This window comes from Diplodia seriata, assembly GCF_021436955.1.
Source record: "Diplodia seriata strain FDS-637 chromosome Unknown scaffold_3, whole genome shotgun sequence".
Classification (NCBI taxonomy): domain Eukaryota; kingdom Fungi; phylum Ascomycota; class Dothideomycetes; order Botryosphaeriales; family Botryosphaeriaceae; genus Diplodia; species Diplodia seriata.
In genome coordinates this window covers 891,617-914,151 of record NW_027117310.1, presented here as the reverse complement: position 1 = coordinate 914,151, position 22,535 = coordinate 891,617, and the positions used below count along the sequence as shown (strand labels likewise).

The following is a 22,535-nucleotide window of genomic DNA, read 5'->3' as shown; positions in this document are numbered from 1 at the left end:
GGCATCGGTGGATCGCCACCAGCCTCAGAGGATGCCATCTCATTCGCTGGCTGAGAGTTCCTTGAAGAAGGGCGGTACAGAGGTGAGGATGGAGAAACAGATGAAGCTCGCAGGTTATCCAATTCGAGTATTGATGATCGATCTCTGTCGGTCCAGAAAGATGCTCGACTGGAAAGGACTGACGGGGCCGCAGCGGCACCTTGCCCCTCTGACTGCTGCGCCTGCATCGTTATTGGCTGTTCCCCGTTAGCAGAGAAGTACAAAGTCAGCGATGCCAGAGCGTACTTTCAAGTAGGTGCTTTGTGAATTGCCTGAGTGATCCCAAAAGTCGAAGTCGGTCAAGAGCAACCGCAACCTAAAGATGGTTGTAGAGCGCTTTAAGCTTTTGTAGGCGAATTAAGAGACAGCGAGGCTGGGGGCGGTTGTGCGCGGTTGCACCAATCTGCAAGGTCGTTCTGTTCCTGTAGTGGCATGCTGCTCAGCCTCACAACCCACCTCTCTCTGAATGTGACACCGTAGTACGATGTGCGAGAACTATTTTGATCTTTCAGCTTGGGCCGAGAAATCTATTTTTATAATCTCGTCCCTGTAATTCCATGTGGGAAAACAATCTGCTAAGCCACGTATGTGCATCGGGGATGTGAAGTGGTACAACCCGTTTTGAGAATTCGATGGACCAAATCGCGTCACGGTTACTTGCGCGGGATAGGACCGGCTTGTATTTTCTGGGCTGATTGATGGCACAAGGAAAGAAGGAAACCAAATTCCATTGCTCACCCATGCACTAACAGCGCTGGCCTGTCCATCACAACTGAAGTTCCTGAAGACCACCACACAATCTCGTTTCCATCATCGCTCACATCCTACCCGGAGATCCAGTCCAAACTCGGAGCAGCCCGTTGATGACTAGGCAGAGATGGGTCTCCTGTTGTGAATAGAAGACGAACTTGCTCATGGCTTTCTCTGAATTTTTCTACGGTAAACTTACGTCCAGATCTCCATGCTCTGAGAGATTCTCGCCGCGAGGAGAAAGAACAACATATACCACTCCATAATACAACCGTGACAACGTACACCCATGACAACGTACAACCGTGACACAAGAGCCTTCAAGCGAGCCCGTAGCCCGTCGCACCACCCACAACCCCTCTGCACTTAGCACACGCAGCCCCTACTTCATCGGACTGACAAAGTAGTGATTATTCGTCGTCTCCGTGACCTCAAACCTCATCCCCACCTCCACGACCCCCTCATCCCTCGGCGCGCACAGCATGCCAAAGCTGGGCTTGAACCGCATCCCCTCATCGATCCTCCTATACTTCATCAACTCATTCCACGGCTGCCGCGGATGCTTCTCCGCCGTGTCGGGATCCACATTCGGCACCTGACACCTCAAACACCGACAAACGACATCCAACTCCAACTCATCCCCACCCCCACCCCCCAACCTCAACGTCTTCCACCCATCCTCATCCCACGGCACATGGCCCCCCACCACGACATTCGGCCTGAACCTCTCGACATCGATCTCCGCCTCGCCGGCCCCCGCCAACCGCGCGTTCAGCTCCGCGAGGCTCGCCAACGAGCTGACCTGGACGGGCATCATGTCGGCGAAATTCGTCGCCTGCGAGCGGCCCAGCACGGCGGGAGCGCCGGCGCCGCGCAGCACGCGCGGCGTGGGGCCCTTGTACAGCAGGCGCAGCTCGTCGACACCGAGGAAGCGCGCGAACGCTTGCGTCAGCGCGGGCGGGTACTCCCAGCCGTCGGTCTGCTGGGCCCAGATGACGTTGCCGGCGCGGAGCGTGGCGTTGGCGGCGAGCCAGGCGGGCGAGGGGTGGGCGGGGATCGTGATGGTGCTGTCGGGGTCGTCGCCGCTGCCCTTGATGGAGACGGTGAGGGTGTCGGCGGCGGCGTCGACGGCGGTCTCGATGAGGGTGAGCCGCGGGTTGGTGCGGATGGTGAGGAATTCGCGTTGCGGGAGGGAGATGAACATCCACTGCCGGTCGAGGTCGAGCCCGGTGCGGAGCAGCTTGGCGGACGGGACGGTGATGCCGCGGCAGGATTTGATCGGGTAGATGCGCAGGCTGACGATTGAGTCGGCGGGGGGCAGTGCTGGTGGTGGTGCAGGTGGCTGGTCGGGGGAGCGCTCGCCGATGTTGCGGCCGAGGTAGCGGAGGAGGAAGAAGGCGGTCGGCAGGATGATGAGGAGGGCGGAGGCGAGGAGGGGGATGAGCGAGGGGTTGGCCTCGACGAGCGGTTTTGGTTTTTCTGGGATTACGTCCATGGCTGGTGATGAACCGGGAATTTTTTCTGAGAATTCTTTGGTTTCGGAGCGGCCGAGGTTCAATGGGGTTTGGGCTTTGCGAAAAACGTGCGGCGTGCCTTCAATTCCCAAGTCAGATGGGCGCAGACATCCCAAGGAATGTTTGCTACTGCTTTAGAGAAAGTGAAAAGTTGCGGGGCGAAGGCTATGATGATATGTCGACAGCTCGGCATGGACTAGCGGGATGAGTCAGCACCGCCGGATGGCCCCGCAATGCCCTCGCGCCATCACCGGCAATTGGATGGAAACTACCTCAGCACGCCGTCTGCATTTTCAATTGTTGAAGAAAAGGCAGGTCTAGACTGTCACCGCGAGTGTCACATCTTTTGCATTACGCAAGCAGCGCAGTCTGGTCCAAACCCTTGACTCCACAGCAGCAACACGATTTCAGCGCCGTATGTTTGAAATCCATCATCCCTCTTGTCTTGTATATCTCGTAACTCGTAACTAACCACCCACCCAAGAACAACGCCAATGCCCCATCCCTGCCAGTCTCACTCCATGTCATACCTAAGCTAGAGCACCCATAGGATCCCACAAGTCAAGCACTACGGGGTCCTGCTTCAGCACATCCCGAACCTCCTTGCTCACGACGCTAGGGTCCACAACGGCCTGGTACACAAACTCATCCATCCAGGCGTCGCTCATGACAAAGTAACCTTGAGACCCCGCCTCCTCGCTCCAGCTGTTCTCGACGCGCCAGCGCACCGGCTTGCCCGTCTTCTCGTCGAGATGCACCGCTGTCAGCACCATGGCGTGGGTCATGGCGCTCTCGCCCGTCATCAACCGCTCTGCCTTGCTCAGGCCGAGGCGAGTGTTGAAGCCGAGCTCGTAGTCGAACAGTGCCGTGTCCATGATGCCCTTGGCCGAGTCCGAGTACTTGCCGACGTCGCTGCCGAAGAAGACGGGGAAGCCCTTGCGCAGCATCTCGATGACTGCCTTCTTCATCGTTGTCATGTCGACGTTGACGTACGTGATGGGCCGCCCGCCCCACACGTTGCCGAGGCGATTGACCGTCAGCAGCCTGTTGTACGAGTTGCGCGGGTCGTTGATCAAGCTGAACAACCGGTGCACGTCTGCGCCGCCGCAGGCTCGGACGGTGCGGTTGTCAGATAGCTCCTTCGCGAAAGCCGTCGGGCGGGTCGTGATTGAGACGAAGTTCTTGTCCTTATCATAGAACTCCCAGGTGAAGGCCTTGGACGGCGCCGGAGGGGGGCCGAGCATCAGCGTCAGGATGAGGTGGATCTCGCGCATCATCTTGTCCTTGGCGCCGCCGATGGACGCCTGGGCAGCCGGATTCTTGGAGGATGCGAGCTTGCGCAACTTGATGGCGTGCTCGCGGAGCTTCGTTGTGATCAGTCGGTCCATCAAGGAAGAGCTCTTCGCGTTGAAGGTATCCGGGTAGATGGATTGCGGGACCAGACCGTACTTCTGGACCAGGTTGGCAACCATATCCCACTGACCGCCGTCACCGACCGGACTAGCAAGCAACGACTGCAGTAGGCGGCCATCAAGAGGCTCGTCGACGGTCTGCAGGACGTTCTCAAGGAAGTAGTTGGCCTTTTCGATCTTGTCCCAGTAGAAGACGTATTGCTGGCTTAGCTCAAACTTGTCCAGCTTGTACTTCTTCATGATGGACACTCGGAAGACGTTCAGCGAGGCGAACAGCCAGCACCGACCGGACGAGCGCTGGTTGGTAACAGGAGCGCCCTCTAAGGGAATGGAGAGGTTGAAGATCTGTGTGTCGCTCACGGCAGCGCGGTTGTTCATGAGGATGGCGTTGGCATTATTGGACTGCAGGGCGTTGAGGGCGAGCTGGTTCTTGGGATCCTCAAGGAGCTCCTTCTCCCACTTCTCCGTGGTCGATGTAGAAACGGTCGACTGGTGTTCGCACGGCGTGTACTTCGGAGCTGCGGAGAAAAAGGTGTCAGTGTCTGGTGCTGCGGTCGCGGAGGGAAGTCACTGACGCGCATCGTCGATGTAGACGTAGTCCTTCTCGACCAGCTCGCGCTCGTTCCTCAGCTCCATGGCGCGCAGAGCCTCGGTCAGCTTCTCTTGCGCACCGGCCTCAACCGGCTTCGATGAAGCGCTACCCATGTTGTTCGAGTGATGGTGAGATTGTGGAGGAGCGAAGGGACGGTGCAGCTCCAAGGAGGGCGAGGAGGGCGAGGTCGTTGGGAGAGAACGGGACGGGCGACGGGCGGGTGAGCAGTCCAGCTGCCACCTTGATGGCCGCCCAGTCACTTTGCTCCCCGCGTTCGGCAAGATAAGAGCACAGGCCACCTGCGCGTGATAAGCCGCAGTTCGAGTCATGCGCTTGTTGCGCCTTGACCACCCGACCATCTCCTCGCCTCCTCGACTCCTCCTCAACACCACACATCGCTTCGAGTGATATCGATTGTCTTGCATCCCCTCGCTTATACCGCACTGCCGACTTCGCTTGGTGTTTCTGAGGATACAGATGAAGTGACACGGACACATCCGCTGAAACAGCCACCACATTCAACACGCCTTTCTTCAATGTCCCGAGCTCAATCGTGGATCGGCGTACGAAGCCACTCTCAAGTGTCACTGATGCAATAGAGCTCCGCTATGCATCGTGGTCAGCGAGGCCATGTCGAATGCCCTCCAGAAAGTCGTGTTGCTGGGACAAAGAGCTGAATAAGCAAGTCCGCACTTCGAAAACTGCTTCACCGTGCATCTCATGGTATTCCCAATTTAGCTTTGGTATTACATTAATCGACATTATTATGGACTGTTACTACAGTCTTTGGTATCAAGCGGCAACCGTATTCCACCTTGTATCCAACATTACCCGACCCATCAAAGGACGAAAGCAGCCAATCCGAAAGCAGCGGCGACGGCGCCGCTCAGGCCTGCACTGTTCGCAACCGCAGCACCAGTGTAAGAAGCCCCAGGAGTTGACATGGTAGGAGTCGATCCAGCACCGGATCCAGAACCATCGTGCGACATGGTAATCATCGTGCCGTTCGTCTTGACAATCGACAGCGTAGGGCAAGGTGTGCTCTGCGACGGCATCTCCACCGGAGTGCGCGTGACAATGTCGTTCATCGACGCTGTGCTTGATGGGCAGGGAGAGACCATCACAGTAGTGCTCGCGTCGTGGCTATTCAGGATGTAAGTATTTGGTCATGGTTCTGATGAGACCGTACTCACGCAGCAAGTGCCGGCGCAACAACGGCAGCAATGATAACAGCGAAGAAAGACTTCATCTTGACTTGGTGATGGATATGACTGACGAATTCGTACAGGATTGTTCGAGATTCCAAGGAAACGATGGACAATTGACAGAGAAGAGGCAGCTGCAAAGGCGTGATTCAAGGCGGACTGACCTTTTAACCCATAACGCTGCGCTCACATTCCGCGGCGACAACGATCCACACTATCGGGGGGCGATACCCCATGATCTGGCAGCAACCGGTCTGAAAGCGTGAAGGAGCCCACAATGGTAATAGCGCTCCACACGGAAACTCCTTTTCCGACCGGAGGTTTCCTGCATGGCCTTAGCGCCACTCCCGTTTGCGCGCAAAACGACCAACTTCTTTGTCCAGATCTCCGCAGATCACCCCGTTCAGGGGCTGAAGAGGCTCCTAGCGGTGCTCAAATGCTCCGCCTTTGTGTGTTAGCGCCATCATCGGGCGGAGATGGTGCCTTTAAGCCCGGATACTCACGTTCCGTTTCGACTGCCTCAAACTGCATTAGGCTTAGTGCAGGCACAGGCTCAACACTAAATCCAAGCTTGTTTCTTAAGCTTACTCGTGCACACCCCATCGGGCAACCCCTTCTACGCCACTGACGAATCCACTTGCTTCTTTGGCTTGTGGGCGCGGGAAGCCTGCTTTCCGAACGCCACGCAATCTGCCATAGTCACTACACCAACACCCAGCCGAGCCTCCCCGCCGACATTCCATTGGCCAACAAAGGACTTGGGACCCCGACCATGCCGTTCACGGCTCTTTGATCGAACACTAAAACTACCCCGCATCTGGGAGATTGTACTTTCTTTCTAGAATGCACTTCACCGCCCCTCAGCTCCACAATGGGGGGGACGTAGTGCTCGTCACACAGGTGGAGACAGGGTGAGAAACAAGGTTACTCTTTCAGTCATAGCGACTAAGTTCCGTGTTCGGAACCACGCCCCTCCGTGCTGATCAATTAGCCACCGCTCTAGTCGATGGTTGCATTTTTATCATGTCAACACAATGCAGTGATATAAAGAGACATCTCGGCCATCAAACATCCCATCAGTCGCCGCTCATCCAACGCTCTGGTCCTCTCAAGTCAACCATCCTCGCAACCTTCTAATTACTCCTCCTCTTCCACACTTCCATCTTCACAATGAAGTACACCACTGCCGTTGCCGCCCTCGCGGGTCTCTCCATGGCTGCGCCCACCAAGCGCATGTCCGCGCCCACCGACGCCGACATTCTCCAGTACGCCTTGACTCTCGAGCACCTTGAGAATACATTCTACAAGGAGGGTCTGGCCAACTACACTGAGGCCGACTTCAAGGCCGCCGGCTACGACTCGACCTTCTACAACAACATCAAGACTGTCGGCTCCGACGAGTCCTCGCACGTCGACTTCCTCACCAAGGGCCTGACCGCCGCCGGCGCCACCCCCGTGAAGCCGTGCACCTACGCCTTCGGCGCCACGGACGTCAAGACGTTCCTCGCCACCGCCGCCATCCTCGAGGGCGTCGGTGTATCTGCCTACCTCGGCGCCGCCGCCGACATCATGTCCAAGACGTACCTCACCGCCGCCGGCTCCATCCTCACCGTCGAGGCCCGCCACGCCTCGTACATCCGCGGCGAGATCAAGCAGTCGCCCTTCCCCCAGGCCTTTGACAACCCGCTCTCGCTCAACGAGGTCTACACCCTGGCCGCGCAGTTCATCACCTCCTGCCCGACCGACAACGCGCCGCTGCCCGTCAAGGCCTTCCCCACGCTCGTCGCCAGCTCCGAGGACGCGGCGATCAAGAAGGGCAGCAAGGTCATGCTGAGCACCCCCGGCTACGAGGTCCAGGCCGCCGACGGCGTGCAGATCTACGGCGCCTTCGTCACCGTTACCGGCCCGGTGACCGTCGAGGCGACCAAGGTTGACGGCGGCTTCACCGTCGAGGTGCCCGAGGGTGTCAACGGCCAGAGCTACGTCGTTCTGACTGGCTGCAAGGACGCTGTTACGGATGATACCGTTGCCGCGGGCCCGGCCATTGTCGAGATCAGCAACTAAGATGATGGGGTTGGTTGCTTTGGATGTTACAACGGCTTTATTGGAAGGGATTATACAGTAATGTAATTTATATTGTGGCACGAGTCGGATCAAACTACGAAATAAAACTTAACAACTCAATTTGCATGTTTCTTCATAGTTCTATGTGCTGATATAACACTCGCGGGCATTTGATCCTGATTGCGCCAAGCGCTGCAGCTTAAGCACAAACTCCACTGTTCATTTCAAGTCTCATGCCTCGTATACCCATCACTTTCATGGCGCATGATCCCGATACGCCGGCGGCAGAATCCCCTCCAGCGCCGCCTTGATTTGCAACGCAAGCGTCTTCGAATGCCACCGATGCTGCTGCGTATACCCGCCCATGATCCAATAATTCTCCACCCGCAAATGCCGCTTCCACACGCCCCGAACCTCGCCCTCCGCATCGACCCCCCACGTAGCATCCATCCTCGCCGCAACCCCCGCCCCATCCAGCAACACATCCTCTCCCCCTCCCCCTCCCTCTCCCCCCAAAACCCCCGCCGCCACCTCCCCCCTCGCATCCCGATCCGCAAACCCCGTACACCAAACCACCGCATCCACGCCCCCCTCCACGCTCCCATCCCGAAACCTCAAGCCATCATCCACCCACGCCACCGGCTCCGTCCCGGCTTTCACCCGCACGCCGCCCTCCGCGATGAGCCGCGTCCCGCCCACGTCGACGTAGTGCCCGCCTGCCCTTTCCAGCAGATGATGCATCAATACCCCCTTTTTATCTCTGCTGTCGACGATGGGGAACCCGGCGGCCGCGACGGCGGCGTAGCGGTGCGGTTCCTGTGCGGCGAAGGAGGCGAAGAGGGCGTGGGAGAGGTGGGCGTCGGTGAAGGAGGGGAGGGTGAGGAAGAGGGCGTCGGCGGCGGCGACGGAGGAGAGGGAGTCGTACGCGCCCAGGCTGAGCGGGGAGGTGATGTAGGAGAGCGGGATGAGGTAGGTGGGGGAGCGGGCGACGAGGGTTGCGGTCAGGCCGGCGGCGTGGCAGTCTTCGAGGACGTCGAAGGCGGTGTTGGCGGAGCCGATGATGAGGACGGTCTGTGGGTTGGGTGGGTGGGAAGTTAGCTGAGGGGGGCGGTGGTGTTTGGGGAGGGGGGCGGAGGCGCACTTTGACTCCTTGTTCCTTGAGCTTGGCGGCGCTTTTGTACTGCGCGGAGTGGAGGGAGATGCCCTTGTAGAGGTGGCGGTCGGCGATTGGTGGGAGGTACGGCTTTTGCGATCCAATGCCGGTCGCTTGGACGAGGTGCTTGGAGACGGCGGTGCGCTGGCCGGCTGGGGTTTGGAATGTGATGGTCCACCGCTGGGAGGATTGGTCGTAGAGAGTGGACTTGATCTGGGTTGAGGTGATGACGTTGAGGTTGAATGCCGCTACATATCGACGGACCTGGTCGGCCAAGTCGTCCCGTGTCAGAAGGTGTGGGTATTGGAGATGCTTGTCGTAGCCTGGCCGAAGTAGTATCAGTGGACCTTGCTCATAGTCTCCAAAGACAGCATTTTCCCCTGATGACTCGAGTCGAGGACGAGACTCCACTTACACATGTAAGGCAACTCGCAGAATGCTGTCGGGAGGTGGAACCTCATGCAGTCGTAGCGCAGAGCCCAATTATCGCCGACATTGGCGTTCCGCTCGGCCATGACGCTCTCGACACCCAACGCCTTGAGGCGTGCGGCGAGGGCAATGGCACTGGTAGCGGCAATTGTATTGTGTCAGTAGAGCTCACAATGATGCTACCATATAAGATTTCTTGTTCTGACTTACGCGTTTCCAGCCCCGATGATAAAGACATCCGTATCAAATCTCTCAAGGTTATTGAATTGTCTGCCAGGCATCGAAAGCAAAGTTTCATCTTCTGATTGAACGTCAAGACTCTCGAGCCAAGTGCTCATGATCCATATCTTCCACTCTGCCCTCCCACCATTTGCAATGGGCAATAGCAACATCTTGCCGTTGCATGTTGCGGATGGTGAGCTAGTCTTAAATACAAGGCCACAATCAATGAATTGCTTGTTTCCAAATCGTCAGTTACATCTTGCTTATCTCGATTCGAAAGACTTAGGCAGATCTCTCACAAGAGTTGGAGTAGCTGGGATGAACTTAGCCGTCTCGAGCTTGATACCCGCGGTGATCTGCCTCAAAGCCTTCGTCTCCAAAAGACTTGCAACAATCGTGTCGGAACCAGTGAACGTCCGCAGGTGGTAGGTCAATGCCAGCTGGTCTTTCCAGTATGCCTGATCGGCGTAGAAGCATTCCTTCAGCCCTTCGGCATCATTGGCGAGCAAAGCATTGTTGAAGGGTTCTAGCACCGCAAGCGCCTGTCTGGTCGGTTCTTCGCCGGGTAGGTCCGTGGTTCCAGGAGGGATGGCGGGAAGAGGATTCGCGTCCATCATATTATGCAAATCAGCCCGTACAGGATACTCATCGTGATTGGGGAGGTTTTTCGACTCTGTTAGCTGTGGTCAGCCAGCTGGAGATGAAAACAGATTCACTACTGTTTCGTGAGCTCACTGGTTGTCATCTTGATGTTGGTGGGATGCCCCGGGTTGCTGCAGACGAAGAAAAATAGACGACACGGCCACCTTTCGGAGATATGCACGTCAAGATGGAGCTTTTATAACAGCGCAAACATGAAGCAGGGATTCCGAAGTCGGCAAAGACTGAGTGACGTGAGATATGGCAATTCGGGGTCTACAACCCCACCCAGTTATAGGGTGAATGTCGATTCCCGGCCCGTTGGAGCATAGTATGGCCATGCGTACGATCGCTATTGGGTCAATTTCTCGTGCACGGCTCCGCTGACTGATGCTGATGAGTACTACAAGGGTGACTTTCTCCATGTGGGCTAAAGCGAGTCGCTAACGCTGATCGTCGGCATATCGTGTAAAACGAAGTGTCTCGGATTTCCGTTGGGTATGTTTGTTACATAAGCCATCTCTGGGTTGTAGCTAGTGGTATACGGCAATATTGGTAGACCATCCTGGCTTTGCACTAGGGCTGACATGATGTTTCCGCTGCTCAGGAATCAGTCCTCATGTTGTAGACACGCTGAGGGAGAATGGGTGATGCGCCAAGATCCCTGCTATTTGGTTTCATCGTTTTGCGGGGCAAGGGCCCACTTACGGGTAGACTATCAGTCTGGCCCGCCTGCATTAGTCATTGCTATGAGCTCTTTTCAATCTGTATCTTCGTGCGCGAGCAATAATGGACCATGGGTCAAGGCATTGATGTATCGTCGTAATAATTTTGAACATTATCATCAAAAGGTTTGTTAAGGACATTCAAGCATATGTCTTCTTACTCTTGTAAGATACAAATCGCCTTGCCTCCTACTTCCTTTTCCTTTTTCCTTTGTCGTTAGCCACTAGATACTCTCTTAACAGTAACTGCTGTTGGTCTGGGAGGTAATGACACCAGCATCAATGAGAGGGATGTAGCTCCAGTAATCCGCCTGACTACCCTCGCCATCGACCGCGGTAGTAGATAGCGATCTGGCGGTCCAGAAAGCGCCGCCAGACGCGTATTTCTGCCAAGCGTAGCGCTGCGTGTCAAAGATGGTCTTGCGGTTCGCGTAGGTGTTGTTGTACATGGCTGTGCGCACCTCCGATCAGTCTCTCCTCACCGTCAAAAGAAACGGACCAAGGACTTACTCTGCAACGAAAACTCTCCGACAAACACGGGGAACTTGCCCTTGCCCTGCAGCTGCGCCGCCTGGCCGCAAATGGCGGGCGGCACGTACTGGCTGTAGACGCCGCTGGCGGCGAAATAGTACACGTGGCTATCGACGACCAGATTCGTGGCGGCGTCGTAGAAAGGCGCCCAGTAGTCCGGCCCCATGAAGCAGTCCTGCAGCATGAAGGGGATGCGCTTGTCGACCTTGGCGACCTTGGCGAGCACGCCTTTGACGTAGGTATTGATCCAGTCGGTGCCGTTGGCGGTGAGGCCGGCAGCGCTGCCGAAGCCGGCGAGGTTGTCCGATGCCTCGTTAAGCGGGGCGAGCGTGAAGGCGTTGGCGTGGCCGGATGCCTTGATGAAGGCGAGCACGGCGTCGACGGCGCGGAACGAGTAGTCGAGGTTCGTGGCGTTGTTGAACCAGCCGCCGCGGCCGAAACCCTCGCCGATGTCGAGCGAGTTGACGCCCCCGGGCAGGCTGTGCAGGCCGATGATGACGTGCATGTTGTGGTGCTCGATGGCGTACTGTGAGATCTGAGAGAGGTACTTTTGCTGGTTGCCGGTGTAGAAGTTGGATCCGGGCACTTTGACCCAGGCAGCGTAGGTGAGCGGGATGCGCAGGCTGGAGGATGTTAATGGCCTTTCACAAGAGAAATCAAGAGAGGCGCTTACGTGTTTACACCGACTGCGGCAAGCTTGTCGATATCTGCCGTGGTAATGAAAGTGGCATAACGCTCCTCAAGAACCGGTCCGCACTGATCACCAAGGGCTGTGAAATGCTGTCAGCCCTCTTCAAAATCACTTAGCCTAACTCAGACTTACTAGCACAAAAGTTCCACTCATCCAGCGTTCCCGGCGCATGCGAATCCCACCAGACTGGGTCATGCGTCCTCTCCTGCTCGAGCCAAGCGCCCAAATTCACACCGTTCGCTTTGAAGGTAGACCAATTGATAAACTTTTGGCCGTCACAGCCCTTCGGCCAGTTGATGGCATGCGTGATGCGCTTGGGAGACAGGGAGACTTTGGGGAAGGTGAAGCTGTATATGCCCGAGACGGTGATGCCGTGGGAGTTGGCGTTGGTTTGGATGGTGATGCCGAGCTTCTGGAGGAGCGCAGTGAGGTCAGACTTGAGTGATCTCACGTCTACGGTCGGAGCAGCGGTGGCGGTGGTGGCTGCAAGAACCGCAACGAGGGTGCTTGAAAAATGCATGGTAAAAGCTTAGGAGACAGAGAAAGACTGGGGCGACTACGTGTGAGCGTCTTGAAGCCTGGAGTGTTGCTGAAGGGGCAGTTCCGGCTGCCTGTGGAGGTCTATATAGCATTTTCTTTGCTTAAGTTGAATACGAGGTTGTCATTGATTTGTGATTTATCTTAGACTCACGACGCCACGATGATCGTCTCCGTGGGCCACAAGCGCGGAGAGCGGAGCCTTCAAGAGGTGTGCCGGCGGGGAACATTACGGCCAGACCTATCACGAAAGTTTCGGAAAATCCGAGCCGTCTTCACAGACCACCACTGGCGTGGCAAAAGACGTTGTGAGTAGCATCGCTAAAGAAGGTCAAGGTTAAGCGCAACAAGCGTGTGTCGAGTCCAGACCAACGGTAGACTAACCGAGTTCGCTCGTCATCTCCGCGTGGCGATCGGATACTTATCGTCACTGACCCAGTGATCGCATGTGGTAATGGCTTTTTACAAGCCACGACCGGCACGCCACGAGGCTGTTCCTGGATCGATCAGTATCCATGGTTCTTTTGATCCTGCCATAACGTTTGCCGAGGAGAATCAAGTTGCCAATTGCTTGCAGACTCGTCAGTATCCGCCGCTGGGTAATTGATGGTACCAACTGGATCGATGCTTTCGTATGGAGGACACAGGTATCCGCTGCTGTGATGCCTGCTTCAGCTGGACATATTCTAAGATAGACTTCGGAGCTCGGTGTTTCTAGGTCTTAATTCTTTGCGGGCGGGAGCGCTCAGGAACCGCTGCCAGAGAGATGTGCCGGCAAGCCAGTAGCGGCTCGGCGGCACCACAACCGTCTCGTCCGGGCCAAAAACTAGCCACATTCATGACGCATCTGAATAGAAGCCGAGCTCCGAATCACCTGAACAAGGCCGTCGCTCCCTAGAGGTGCAGTAGTCTAAAAACTACAGTAGCACTTAAAACAGAATCAAGAATGATGTAGTAGCCAAGGGTGCCGAGGCAAGAGACATAGCTCCATAAGCCTTCAATATTGCTTAAGAATGATAGTGTACAAACAAGGAAGCGTAAAGTTTGGGGGGTATGGGATTATATATTGGTAGTCGAGGAGAAGCGGGATTCGTCGGGTAAGAGATCTGAATCAACGACATAGCAATACGTATAGCAACAACACAAGACAAAAGGCAAGCGACAAAATACAGGATCAATGTCTTTCCCGGTTTCAGTGTCAAAGTAGTCCCAACTCTCCGTACATACATCGTGACCCATGTAGGATCCCACAGCTTGATGCCAGGAGTATATAGTCCCTGCCAGCGGCCGGAGGCGCGGACTGAGGGAACTCACGAAATCACGGCCGCTCGGGATCTGTTGTGACTTCGATCCTCCGTTCGGCCTGCCAGTAGTATGTGTGTCCGAGCGTGCCTCGACGATTCCGCCCATTCCACCGATCTTGCTTCTGAACGGTAGTGCTAGCTCCGTGTACCAATGTTGGGGGGAAGGCCGGCGCAGATGACGGCTCGTCGTGTTCAACTGACACTCGATCATTCCAGGCAGCGGCCCTCCAAAGCAGGGTTTGTGGCACAGATCATGGCGCGGAGGACGGGCCATGCAGGGGCGTCAAAGAAAAGAAGGCAGCGGCTTGACATGCTGTTGACATGGAAGTCGCACTCCACAATGGTGAGACCGAGGCTGAGGTAGAAGCCTGGAGCTGAGGGGCGCGTTCCTCGCAGTCTAACCAATCGGCTCGGATTGATGCCCGCTGCACATGAAGTTACATCGCCGGGTAGCTTGTTGATCTACCTGCTGTCCCTCCACACATCCGACATGTCCTCTCACGGCTTGTGCAGGGCGCTGCCTTGTCTTCTCTATCGTGCGTCAGGCAAAGTGACCTTTTGCAACCCATCCACCCACCGAACCCAGGAACGTCACTGTCCCTTGATGTCTCCGTCTTCTTTGCCCACGATTCATGCTCGCGCTACACGGTCGCAGCCGACGGCGCTGTTCGGAAAGACACCCACATGGTGCCACGTATCGCACGTCTATCGCTTAGCCCGTCTCCTTAGCATCGCGCTAATGACAACAAAAACTACGTACATATCGGGGCGGTTGTTGCCGTCTTCCCCGTCTTCCTCCCGCTGTCAGCGGATATCCCGCCAATCCCGCTTTCGATCTTCTACGAGGCCAAATTCACATTGGCCAAATAGAGGCGCATATACCCCACGGGCACCGTTTTTGGGAGAGTTATGAAGAGGACTCACGTATGCAAGGACAATTTCTATAGCGGTGCCAAGCGAGAAGATAATTTGCGATGTAGGTCTGCGGCACAGCTGGTCGATCGTCGCGTGGGGCCAAATCCCGACGGCTGCAGCGGTGTTCTTCACGGCTTGCTTGTACGATATTCTCCGACGGCCAATCCGAACCTTTTTCTGCTAGCATCTCCGCTAAACCGCTCCATCTGCAGCTCCATTCTGGCCTCGACTGACTCGTAGATACCGTGAGCTCGAAGATGCTTGGTCCTCACGAAGCCCGACCGGCGAGGAGGCGCAGATGCCACCAACACGAAGCTCAGTGGCTTTTAAAGCAGACATGCTGCCACCGGCCTACAGCTCAACTCTACTAAAGAACAGTGATTTCCCCTAACAAGCCAGCTACTTAGTTCCCATCCAAGGAAGAACCGCGCCGCCATCCTCAGTCTGCACGCCGAACTACTGCACCCTCTCAATCAGCCGCACCACCACCAAAATGTCACCACCACCATCCCCCTCCTCCTTCTCCCCCTTCACCAACGCCGTCATCGCCATCACCGGCGCCGGCTCCGGCATCGGCCTCGCAACCGCGCACCTCCTCGCCTCACGCGGCTGCCCCGCGCTCTCCCTCGCCGACATCAACGGGCCCGCCCTCGCCGCCGCAAAGTCCGCCATCCAGACCCTCCACCCATCCGCCCGCATCCTGGCCACCCGCCTCGACGTGCGCGACCGCGCCAGCGTCGCCGCGTGGATCGAGGCGACGACGAAGGAACTGGGGCCTCTGACGGGCGCGGCGAATATCGCCGGGATCATCAACGAGGGGCTGAATGTCAAGGATGTCGAGGAGACGCCGGATGCGGAGTGGGATAGGGTGTTGGGGGTGAATTTGACGGGGGCGATGGTTTGTTTGAGCGAGGAGGTGAGGGCGATGAAGGGGCAGATAAGGAAGAAGAAGGCGGAGGACGGTGGGGGGAAAGGGGAAGGCGGAAAGAGTGGTGGGTTTGCGATTGTGAATACCTCGAGTGTGGTGGGTATCAAGGGTGGCGCGCGGTGCAGTGCGTATGCGGCGTCGAAGGCCGGGGTGATTGCGTTGACGAAGAGCGTGGCGAGGGAGACGGGGGAGTGGGGGATCAGGGTGAATGCGGTTGCGCCGTGAGTGATCTTTTTTTGTTTCTTCCCCTCAAATTTTTTTTTCGGCAAGTAGAGACTGACCAGGCTTCTTTTCAACAGCGGTGTCATTCTCACGCCATTGGCAGGTTTGGACAGCGCCAATGCAGAAGAGGGCCAGAAAGAGTGGAACAAACTCGCACCTCTTGGTCGTCCTGGACAGCCGGAAGAGGTAGCAGAGGTGATTGCGTGGCTCTTGAGTGATAACAGCTCATACATCACTGGCATGGTGCATGAGGTTGATGGAGGCATTCTGGCGTAAAAGAACACTGAGACTCACAAATAGTTGAAACCGCTTGTATTCTCCCGAATCAAGGTGGATCATGGCCACAGAAACGACTTTGGGCGCTTATGTACGTTTTTTGTCAATGCTGCTGGTCAGGCTATCTCCGGGTAACTACGATACGAACGAACGTCTGGGATCAATTCTCCGCCATTTTCAGCCTCAGCAACCTGATCCAACTATGGAAAGAACTGCTAATCAAGCTCGGCACATGAGGATGAACAATATGAGGCTCTGTAGAAGTTTTGCCCAAGTGAGACCTCATTTCCTTTCCACGAACGTCCAACCTCCTTCTTCATACCGTAACTGCACCTGAACATGCTCCGAGGTGTTACTCATCTCACTCCGGTCGGCCATCATACCGAACCCTTTCCTCGTGTCTGCATCGAACCCGTGAAACAGAAGAGCAATTGCCGATGATTTCCACGTGCCTTGCCACCTTTGTCTGACCGTCTGGAGTACTGTGAGGGCCAAGAATACCATAGTAAGGAAAAGTAATGTCGCCGGTAGACTGATCCAGGCCCAGCGCACTCGAATGCATGTCTGCGAGTCCATGACTGTACCACGTATGTAGTCGGTGCTTGAATTGTCGCCATACTGTCGGATGGCAGCGCTCATGGAGAGGGCAAGACCGTTCATGTACTGGTTGACAGAGCTCATGTCCGCTGTTCCATCGCGATAAAGCAGTTTCATCCAAGGCTGTCCCGAAGTCAAGCTGACGTTGTTCCACGGTGTCGTCAAGTTCTCTCCGTACCCATATCCAAGGAACAAAGACCTTAAGAAAAGCTCAATTGCATTGGCACCGCGATACTCCATTGACCAGACGCAGTCTGCAGAGTACCAGACGAGGCTGGAGGTGTTGTATCCGAGGGAACTGGCAAATCCTGCGGAATCGACAGAAACAGTGTTGAGATCAGTCTTTAGCTCGGAGGGGGTACATTTGTGCCATATTCCGTTGCGTAGCGTTGAACTTCCGACTGCTGAGAATAAGGGCTGCGTACCCGGGATCCCTTGTATTGAACCCCCTACACTTGGGCCCCATGGGTACTTATGTACCCTCATTGAAGTAAGAAGGGTCTCATTGTAGACTGAGTCCTTGAATTCGGCGCCATAATTGTGGATGACAGGAAATAATGAACAGTTGAATGCGAAGAGCCGTTCATCTGCTTGAATCATCAAACTCTCTAAGGCAAACAACTCGTCCTTATCCCAAGCCCACAAAGGGATGGTATTTGCGACTCTGGAGTCAAGCCCATGAACATAAAGCTGAGCTCCAGCTGGCGTAGTGATGTTCGCTGAGTTGAAGCCTGATTCAGTAGAGAGGTTTTGACGGGAGACAAGGTTGGAAATATCCTCGCAAGAGTGCGATACCGCCAGGGTCGAGAAGGTTGCTTTGTTGTCGGAAGGATATGTGCAATTTCCCGTCAGGCACGGTATGGTAATGCTGGATGAGGAGTTGGCCGGAGGATCCAACAGTCCTGTGTATATCGCTATCGACATTTGAGGATCCATCTCATTGATATTTGCACCGGTATGAAAGGCGTTTGAAGTATAACCATTCGTCCTTGGTATACTCGTGGTAGCACCATGCAGTGGTTGGAGACAAGTGTAATATTGTAGGATCTGCTGCGAAAAGGGGTCTATGGCCATAGCCACAATTGTGATGATGGCACCAAGACCTGCAAGAAAGCTATATGACAACATATCAATTACGAATCCATCGTGCTTTTCGCGAGGAGCCTTACTTCCGGTTTAGATTGCACAGCAAGCACAGTGACCCCCAAGGTCCCCTGCTGGCAGAGTCCAGTCTGTCCAAATCCCCCAGTGTCCTCGGCTTGCGGAACCAAATCCATTTCAGCTCGCTGATGCCTTCAGCAACTGGCATAATCATTGAAGCCTTGAGGATAGCGGTGAAGGTGGCAATCAAAGTGTTGATAGTGATCAAATGCGGCCACTGGGGAAGGGGTCGGTCCTGATGGATGGACAAGGTAATAACAATGGCGGCAAACGACGCAATGGAGAGGAGGCAGCTCAGCATCTCCATTATCCAGAAACGGTCTGTCCAACCGCGAACCCGGTTCAATCCTTTATGCTTCCGGAGTAGGCCATGGTGTTCTTCTTCCAGTGGAACTCCTCCCTTTCGATCGCGTTCCTGCTCCACCAGTGATCCTTGCTCAGTTATGGATTGTCCCTGAGAGATGGAATTTTCATCAGCCTCAATAAGGGATGGAGGATCCAAACGTTGTCGATCGCTTAAAGAGATATACTCTAAGCCGAAACGGCTTCCTTGATGTGGTGGCATGGTCGAGAATGAGTGGGTGAAAATTCCAAAAAAACTGAATTGATGAATACGTCGGCTTGAGGTATTCAAAGCTGGCACGGGTGCACTTATAGACCTGAGGGGTAACTCATTAGCTATTTCTTTTTCGTTCGTCCCAGGCTGCAACGAATACGAATGTGGCACAAAACGTCAGACGGATGTAGCCTGGGCGTCCACTCGCGCAACCTCCGACGTCATAATGAACGCGAACTCTGCAGTACAGCGTGTACAACCAAGCTTATCCTGGACCGATAGTTTGGTGGTAATTAGTGGCGGTGAATAAATTAAAGATGACGGAACAAGCTCTGCTCACGGCGGTCTTCCAGATAGCGCGATCTGCAATATTCAAATGCCCAAGCCATAGAAGACAGCATCCTCACAGTCCCGCACAAACCTTACTTCATCCTCTTCCTCATGCCACCCATCGTTATACGTCGCGCTCAAGGTCAACTGGCCCCTCCATGTCCCCAAACACAGCCCTAGCCCCGTTCCCAACTCCTTCCCGACACCCCAGGGATCCGCCAAACCAGCCGGTCCATGTATCGGCGAGACGATCCCATCAACACCCCCAGCAGTTGAAATCAAGACCTCCAGCGTCGCCGCATCCGGCCTCGCACCAACCTCATTTGCCCCTTCCTCCAAATACATAAGCGCCAGCATCGCTGCCCCGCCCACGAGCTCCGCGTTGTTCTTCAGCACAGAGAGGTAAAAGTCCCGCATCTCCAACACGATGCGGTCGAAATCCTCTCTGCGCTGATGCTGTATCGATAACGTTTCCTCCTCTTCCCTCCCTTTCGCTTAACCCGGTCATCGTCCCTCGCAGTACCACCTTCGGCCTTTACCGCCACCGCCGCCGCCGCCGCCGCAACGTCCATATCGAAAACCAACCACGGCTGCTGCTGCTGCTGCTTCTGCTTCTGCTCCTGCCCACACCGCACCCGCACAACCGGATCCACTACGGAGTATCCGGCGTAGCGCACGCGCTCCGGCGGAGCCACACGGCCCGGCGGAAAAGCAGAATGGCCTTGTCTATCTTGTCGTCGTCGTTTATGTCGTCTCTTGTGCAAATTACGCATGGCGCACATGGCGATGGCGACGTGGTAGGCGTTGCGTCGCGGACACGGCCGCGCGGAGGAGGCGGAGGGGGGGGGGGGGGGGGGGGGGGGGGGGGAGCGATCATCGGCGGAGGCGGAGGCGGAGGCGCGGAGAGGGTGGGTGATGTGCTGAGGTTATCCTGTCATGGGCAATCTTGATGGCAAGCAAGATGCAACCGGTCATGGCGAAGAAAGAGCGGCTGCTTCTTTCCATGCCTTTGCCAGCGAAGTGTGGAATTGTTTGAACCTGTAAATATTGCGTTTCTGGCAGCTACGAACTGCTTATTACCATTTGAAATTTGGCTGAACAATGGCTACTATTGTGGTAAGAGTGAGGAAAGAGTGGACGTACGGTGGAGAGGCAGACGAACCAGTGGTTAAGCGAACACTTACATCAATTTGCCCAAAGAGAACCCACATCAGGAGACTTGAGCTGTCGATCTGCCAGGTACGTATTCCGGTGCATGCTAGAGATGTCCGAAGATCTGCCTATGCAATGGAATGATCAGAAGCGGATTTCGATGCGAAATCCCAAATCGATGAAAAAGGAGAACAAATGATCCTTAACGCTAGTATCTACAATGGAAAAGGTCAGGCGTACGAGTTCGCATTTATACCCACTTTGGAAACAGATACGCGTACTGACATGGTCAGGAATTCAGTTGAGGCGAGTACCCCCTGAGGATTGCAAGTTGAAAGTACTTCCCGATGGAGACAGCGGTCTGACCAATGACAAGAGCACAGGCGGGATGTCGGACCGCCTTCCCCTCACCATGCAGGGGAAATTCCGAGGCTTAGCCGGAGCACTAGTTGAGGGTTCTCTCCGCTCTTTCGCCATCATGTTCTTCTACAACATCATCCAAATATCTCCTACAGGTTGATAAAATGCCGAGGAGCGTCACGCAGGATCGACTGTCGTCGGGCGACGATGCTGTCGAGCTCGCAAATGTTGCACAGCCGGCAGAAGCGGAGTGGGAACCAACTACCCCAAAGGCAACTTACATCAAAGTCGTCAGCGCCGCTTTTTCGTTTTTCGTCGCAGGAGTCAACGACGGGAGCTTGGGTGCTATGATTCCGTATCTTATCCGGTCGTACGACATCAACACGGCCATGATCTCCATCGTGTAAGCTCATGTGCACCGGTGCTCCTTATCGTTGTACTGATTATGTCAAGCTACGCCGTCACCTTCTCCGGATGGTTCTTTGCCGCAATCTCAAACAGTCATCTATGTCAATATCTCGATCTAGGGGCAATGCTGGTCCTTGGAGCTTTCCTACAGGTTCTAGCTCACGCCTTGCGCTGCTGGACCCCGCCTTTTGCCTTGTTTGCTGTCACATTTGGCATAGTCAGTCTGGGACAGGCATACCAGGACACGCATGCGAATACCTTCGTCGCTTCGGTAAAGACCGCTCACCGATTTCTTGGTCTCATCCATGCCATGTATTCAGGCGGATGTCTTGTCGGTCCCTTCGTGTCCACCGCCATCGCCTCCGCAGATACCCCCTCCCGGTGGAGCTTGTTCTATACGTTCCCTCTGGGGCTGGGTGTCATAAACCTCGTTCTCTGTGTCATCGCTTTTCGGGACAGCTTGGCTATCAAAGCAAAGCGGCCTGGCAACCCCGAGTCCGGCGAAGGCTCAAGAAATGAAGGTGCACTTCTGCAGATCAAAGAAACGCTCAAGACCCCCAGCGTTTGGCTCCTTAGCCTCTTTTATTTCTTTTACCTCGGTGCTGTCATAACCGCGAGTGGTAAGTAAGCATACCCGCACTTCTGTGGGCACTGCTGACATACTGTTTATCGTCAGGCTGGGTGGTAGAATATCTTGTCGAGGTCCGTGACGGCAACCTGGCTGACATGGGTTACGTCCCGGCCGGTTTCAATGGTGGCTCCTTCTTGGGAAGGCTCTTATTGGCCGAGCCAACACACAGATGGGGCGAGCGACGAATGCTGCTTATCTACAGTATCATCGGTGTGGCGCTTCAGCTTCTGTTCTGGCTGTATGTCTCCATGACTCTTTCCCAAACCGCATCTGACAATCGTGCCACAATCAGTGTCCCGAATATTGTGGCCGCATCAGTCGCCATCAGCCTGCTCGGATTTGTTCTGGGTCCGTTCTTTGCCGCTGTAAGTATTGATAAGTCGATGTTGCTCTTAAACCGCCCCATTCGGTCATTACGCAAACCGCTGACTGAGTAATCAGGGAATCTCAGTGGGATCAAGACTCTTCTCCGCACAAGTTCGTTCGTCCGCCCTCGCGCTCGTCTTCGTCCTCGGCCAAATCGGAGGCTCCATATTCCCCGCAATCACCGGCATCGTCGCTGCACACGCAGGCGTAAAAGTGTTGCAACCGGTACTCGTTGCATTGCTGGCCGCCACGGGAGTCAGCTGGCTCCTCGTACCGAAGACAAGCGGACTCCACCACAGAGATTAGATTCCAAGGTCGCATATCGACCGAAAAGAGCCAATCCTTTTCTCCACCCCCACCTCCATCCACCCATCAATCAAACGCCACCATCAATCCATTCCCAAAACCGCCCTCACATCCGCCGGCACCTCATACACCCTCTCCTCGGGCAGCAAACCCCTCCTCCTCAACTCCTCCTCCCCCACCCCAGGCTCCGCCTCCACCACCCGCTTCAACTCCCTCGCGCGATCCGTCACATCCTCGATCCCCACGACCCACTCGTCCACCCACCTCCTCACCAACCCCCCCGGAATCCCCACCTGCAAGCTCCTCCACGCGCGCCTCTCCAGCGCCGGGCCCCTCTCGGGATCCCACTGCACCCGAACCCTTAGTGCCCCTTCCCCCGTCGTCGTCGTCGTCGTCGTCGTCGTCAAAGCAGCCCCCCTCAGCATCTCCGCGAAGCCGTCGCGCGCGACGCGCAGCGCCAGCACGCGCTCCTGCCGCGCGTCCTTGAGCGCGTAGCCGCTGCGGTACATCATCCAGCACC

General features: G+C 55.6%; 6 protein-coding genes across 6 annotated transcripts; 1 reads left to right on the top strand and 5 right to left on the bottom strand.

The window, feature by feature from the left end:
• Window positions 1-1,171: 1,171 nt before the first annotated feature.
• On the bottom strand, window positions 1,172-2,284 carry SLS55_003008 (uncharacterized protein; the record flags this gene model as incomplete). The annotated part of the gene is made up of 2 exons (XM_066774488.1): window positions 1,172-2,245; window positions 2,279-2,284. The coding sequence occupies 2 exons, from the start codon at window positions 2,282-2,284 to the stop codon at window positions 1,172-1,174; spliced, it is 1,080 nt and encodes a 359-aa protein (XP_066634607.1).
• Window positions 2,285-2,833: 549 nt separating this feature from the next.
• On the bottom strand, window positions 2,834-4,420 carry LAP3 (bleomycin hydrolase; the record flags this gene model as incomplete). Its single annotated transcript, XM_066774487.1, has 2 exons — window positions 2,834-4,233; window positions 4,291-4,420. The coding sequence occupies 2 exons, from the start codon at window positions 4,418-4,420 to the stop codon at window positions 2,834-2,836; spliced, it is 1,530 nt and encodes a 509-aa protein (XP_066634606.1).
• A 2,262-nt stretch (window positions 4,421-6,682) lies between these two features.
• On the top strand, window positions 6,683-7,576 carry SLS55_003006 (uncharacterized protein; the record flags this gene model as incomplete). Its single annotated transcript, XM_066774486.1, has 1 exon — window positions 6,683-7,576. One exon carries the CDS (start codon window positions 6,683-6,685, stop codon window positions 7,574-7,576), a length of 894 nt encoding a protein of 297 aa, XP_066634605.1.
• A 67-nt stretch (window positions 7,577-7,643) lies between these two features.
• Window positions 7,644-9,550, bottom strand: SLS55_003005 (uncharacterized protein; the record flags this gene model as incomplete). Its single annotated transcript, XM_066774485.1, has 5 exons — window positions 7,644-7,670; window positions 8,237-8,647; window positions 8,718-9,052; window positions 9,145-9,293; window positions 9,369-9,550. 5 exons carry the CDS (start codon window positions 9,548-9,550, stop codon window positions 7,644-7,646), a joined length of 1,104 nt encoding a protein of 367 aa, XP_066634604.1.
• A 93-nt stretch (window positions 9,551-9,643) lies between these two features.
• On the bottom strand, window positions 9,644-10,029 carry SLS55_003004 (uncharacterized protein; the record flags this gene model as incomplete). The annotated part of the gene is made up of 2 exons (XM_066774484.1): window positions 9,644-9,936; window positions 10,026-10,029. 2 exons carry the CDS (start codon window positions 10,027-10,029, stop codon window positions 9,644-9,646), a joined length of 297 nt encoding a protein of 98 aa, XP_066634603.1.
• Window positions 10,030-10,980: 951 nt separating this feature from the next.
• Window positions 10,981-12,486, bottom strand: SLS55_003003 (uncharacterized protein; the record flags this gene model as incomplete). The annotated part of the gene is made up of 4 exons (XM_066774483.1): window positions 10,981-11,195; window positions 11,255-11,898; window positions 11,949-12,045; window positions 12,099-12,486. The coding sequence occupies 4 exons, from the start codon at window positions 12,484-12,486 to the stop codon at window positions 10,981-10,983; spliced, it is 1,344 nt and encodes a 447-aa protein (XP_066634602.1).
• Between the last annotated feature and the right edge of the window lie 10,049 nt (window positions 12,487-22,535).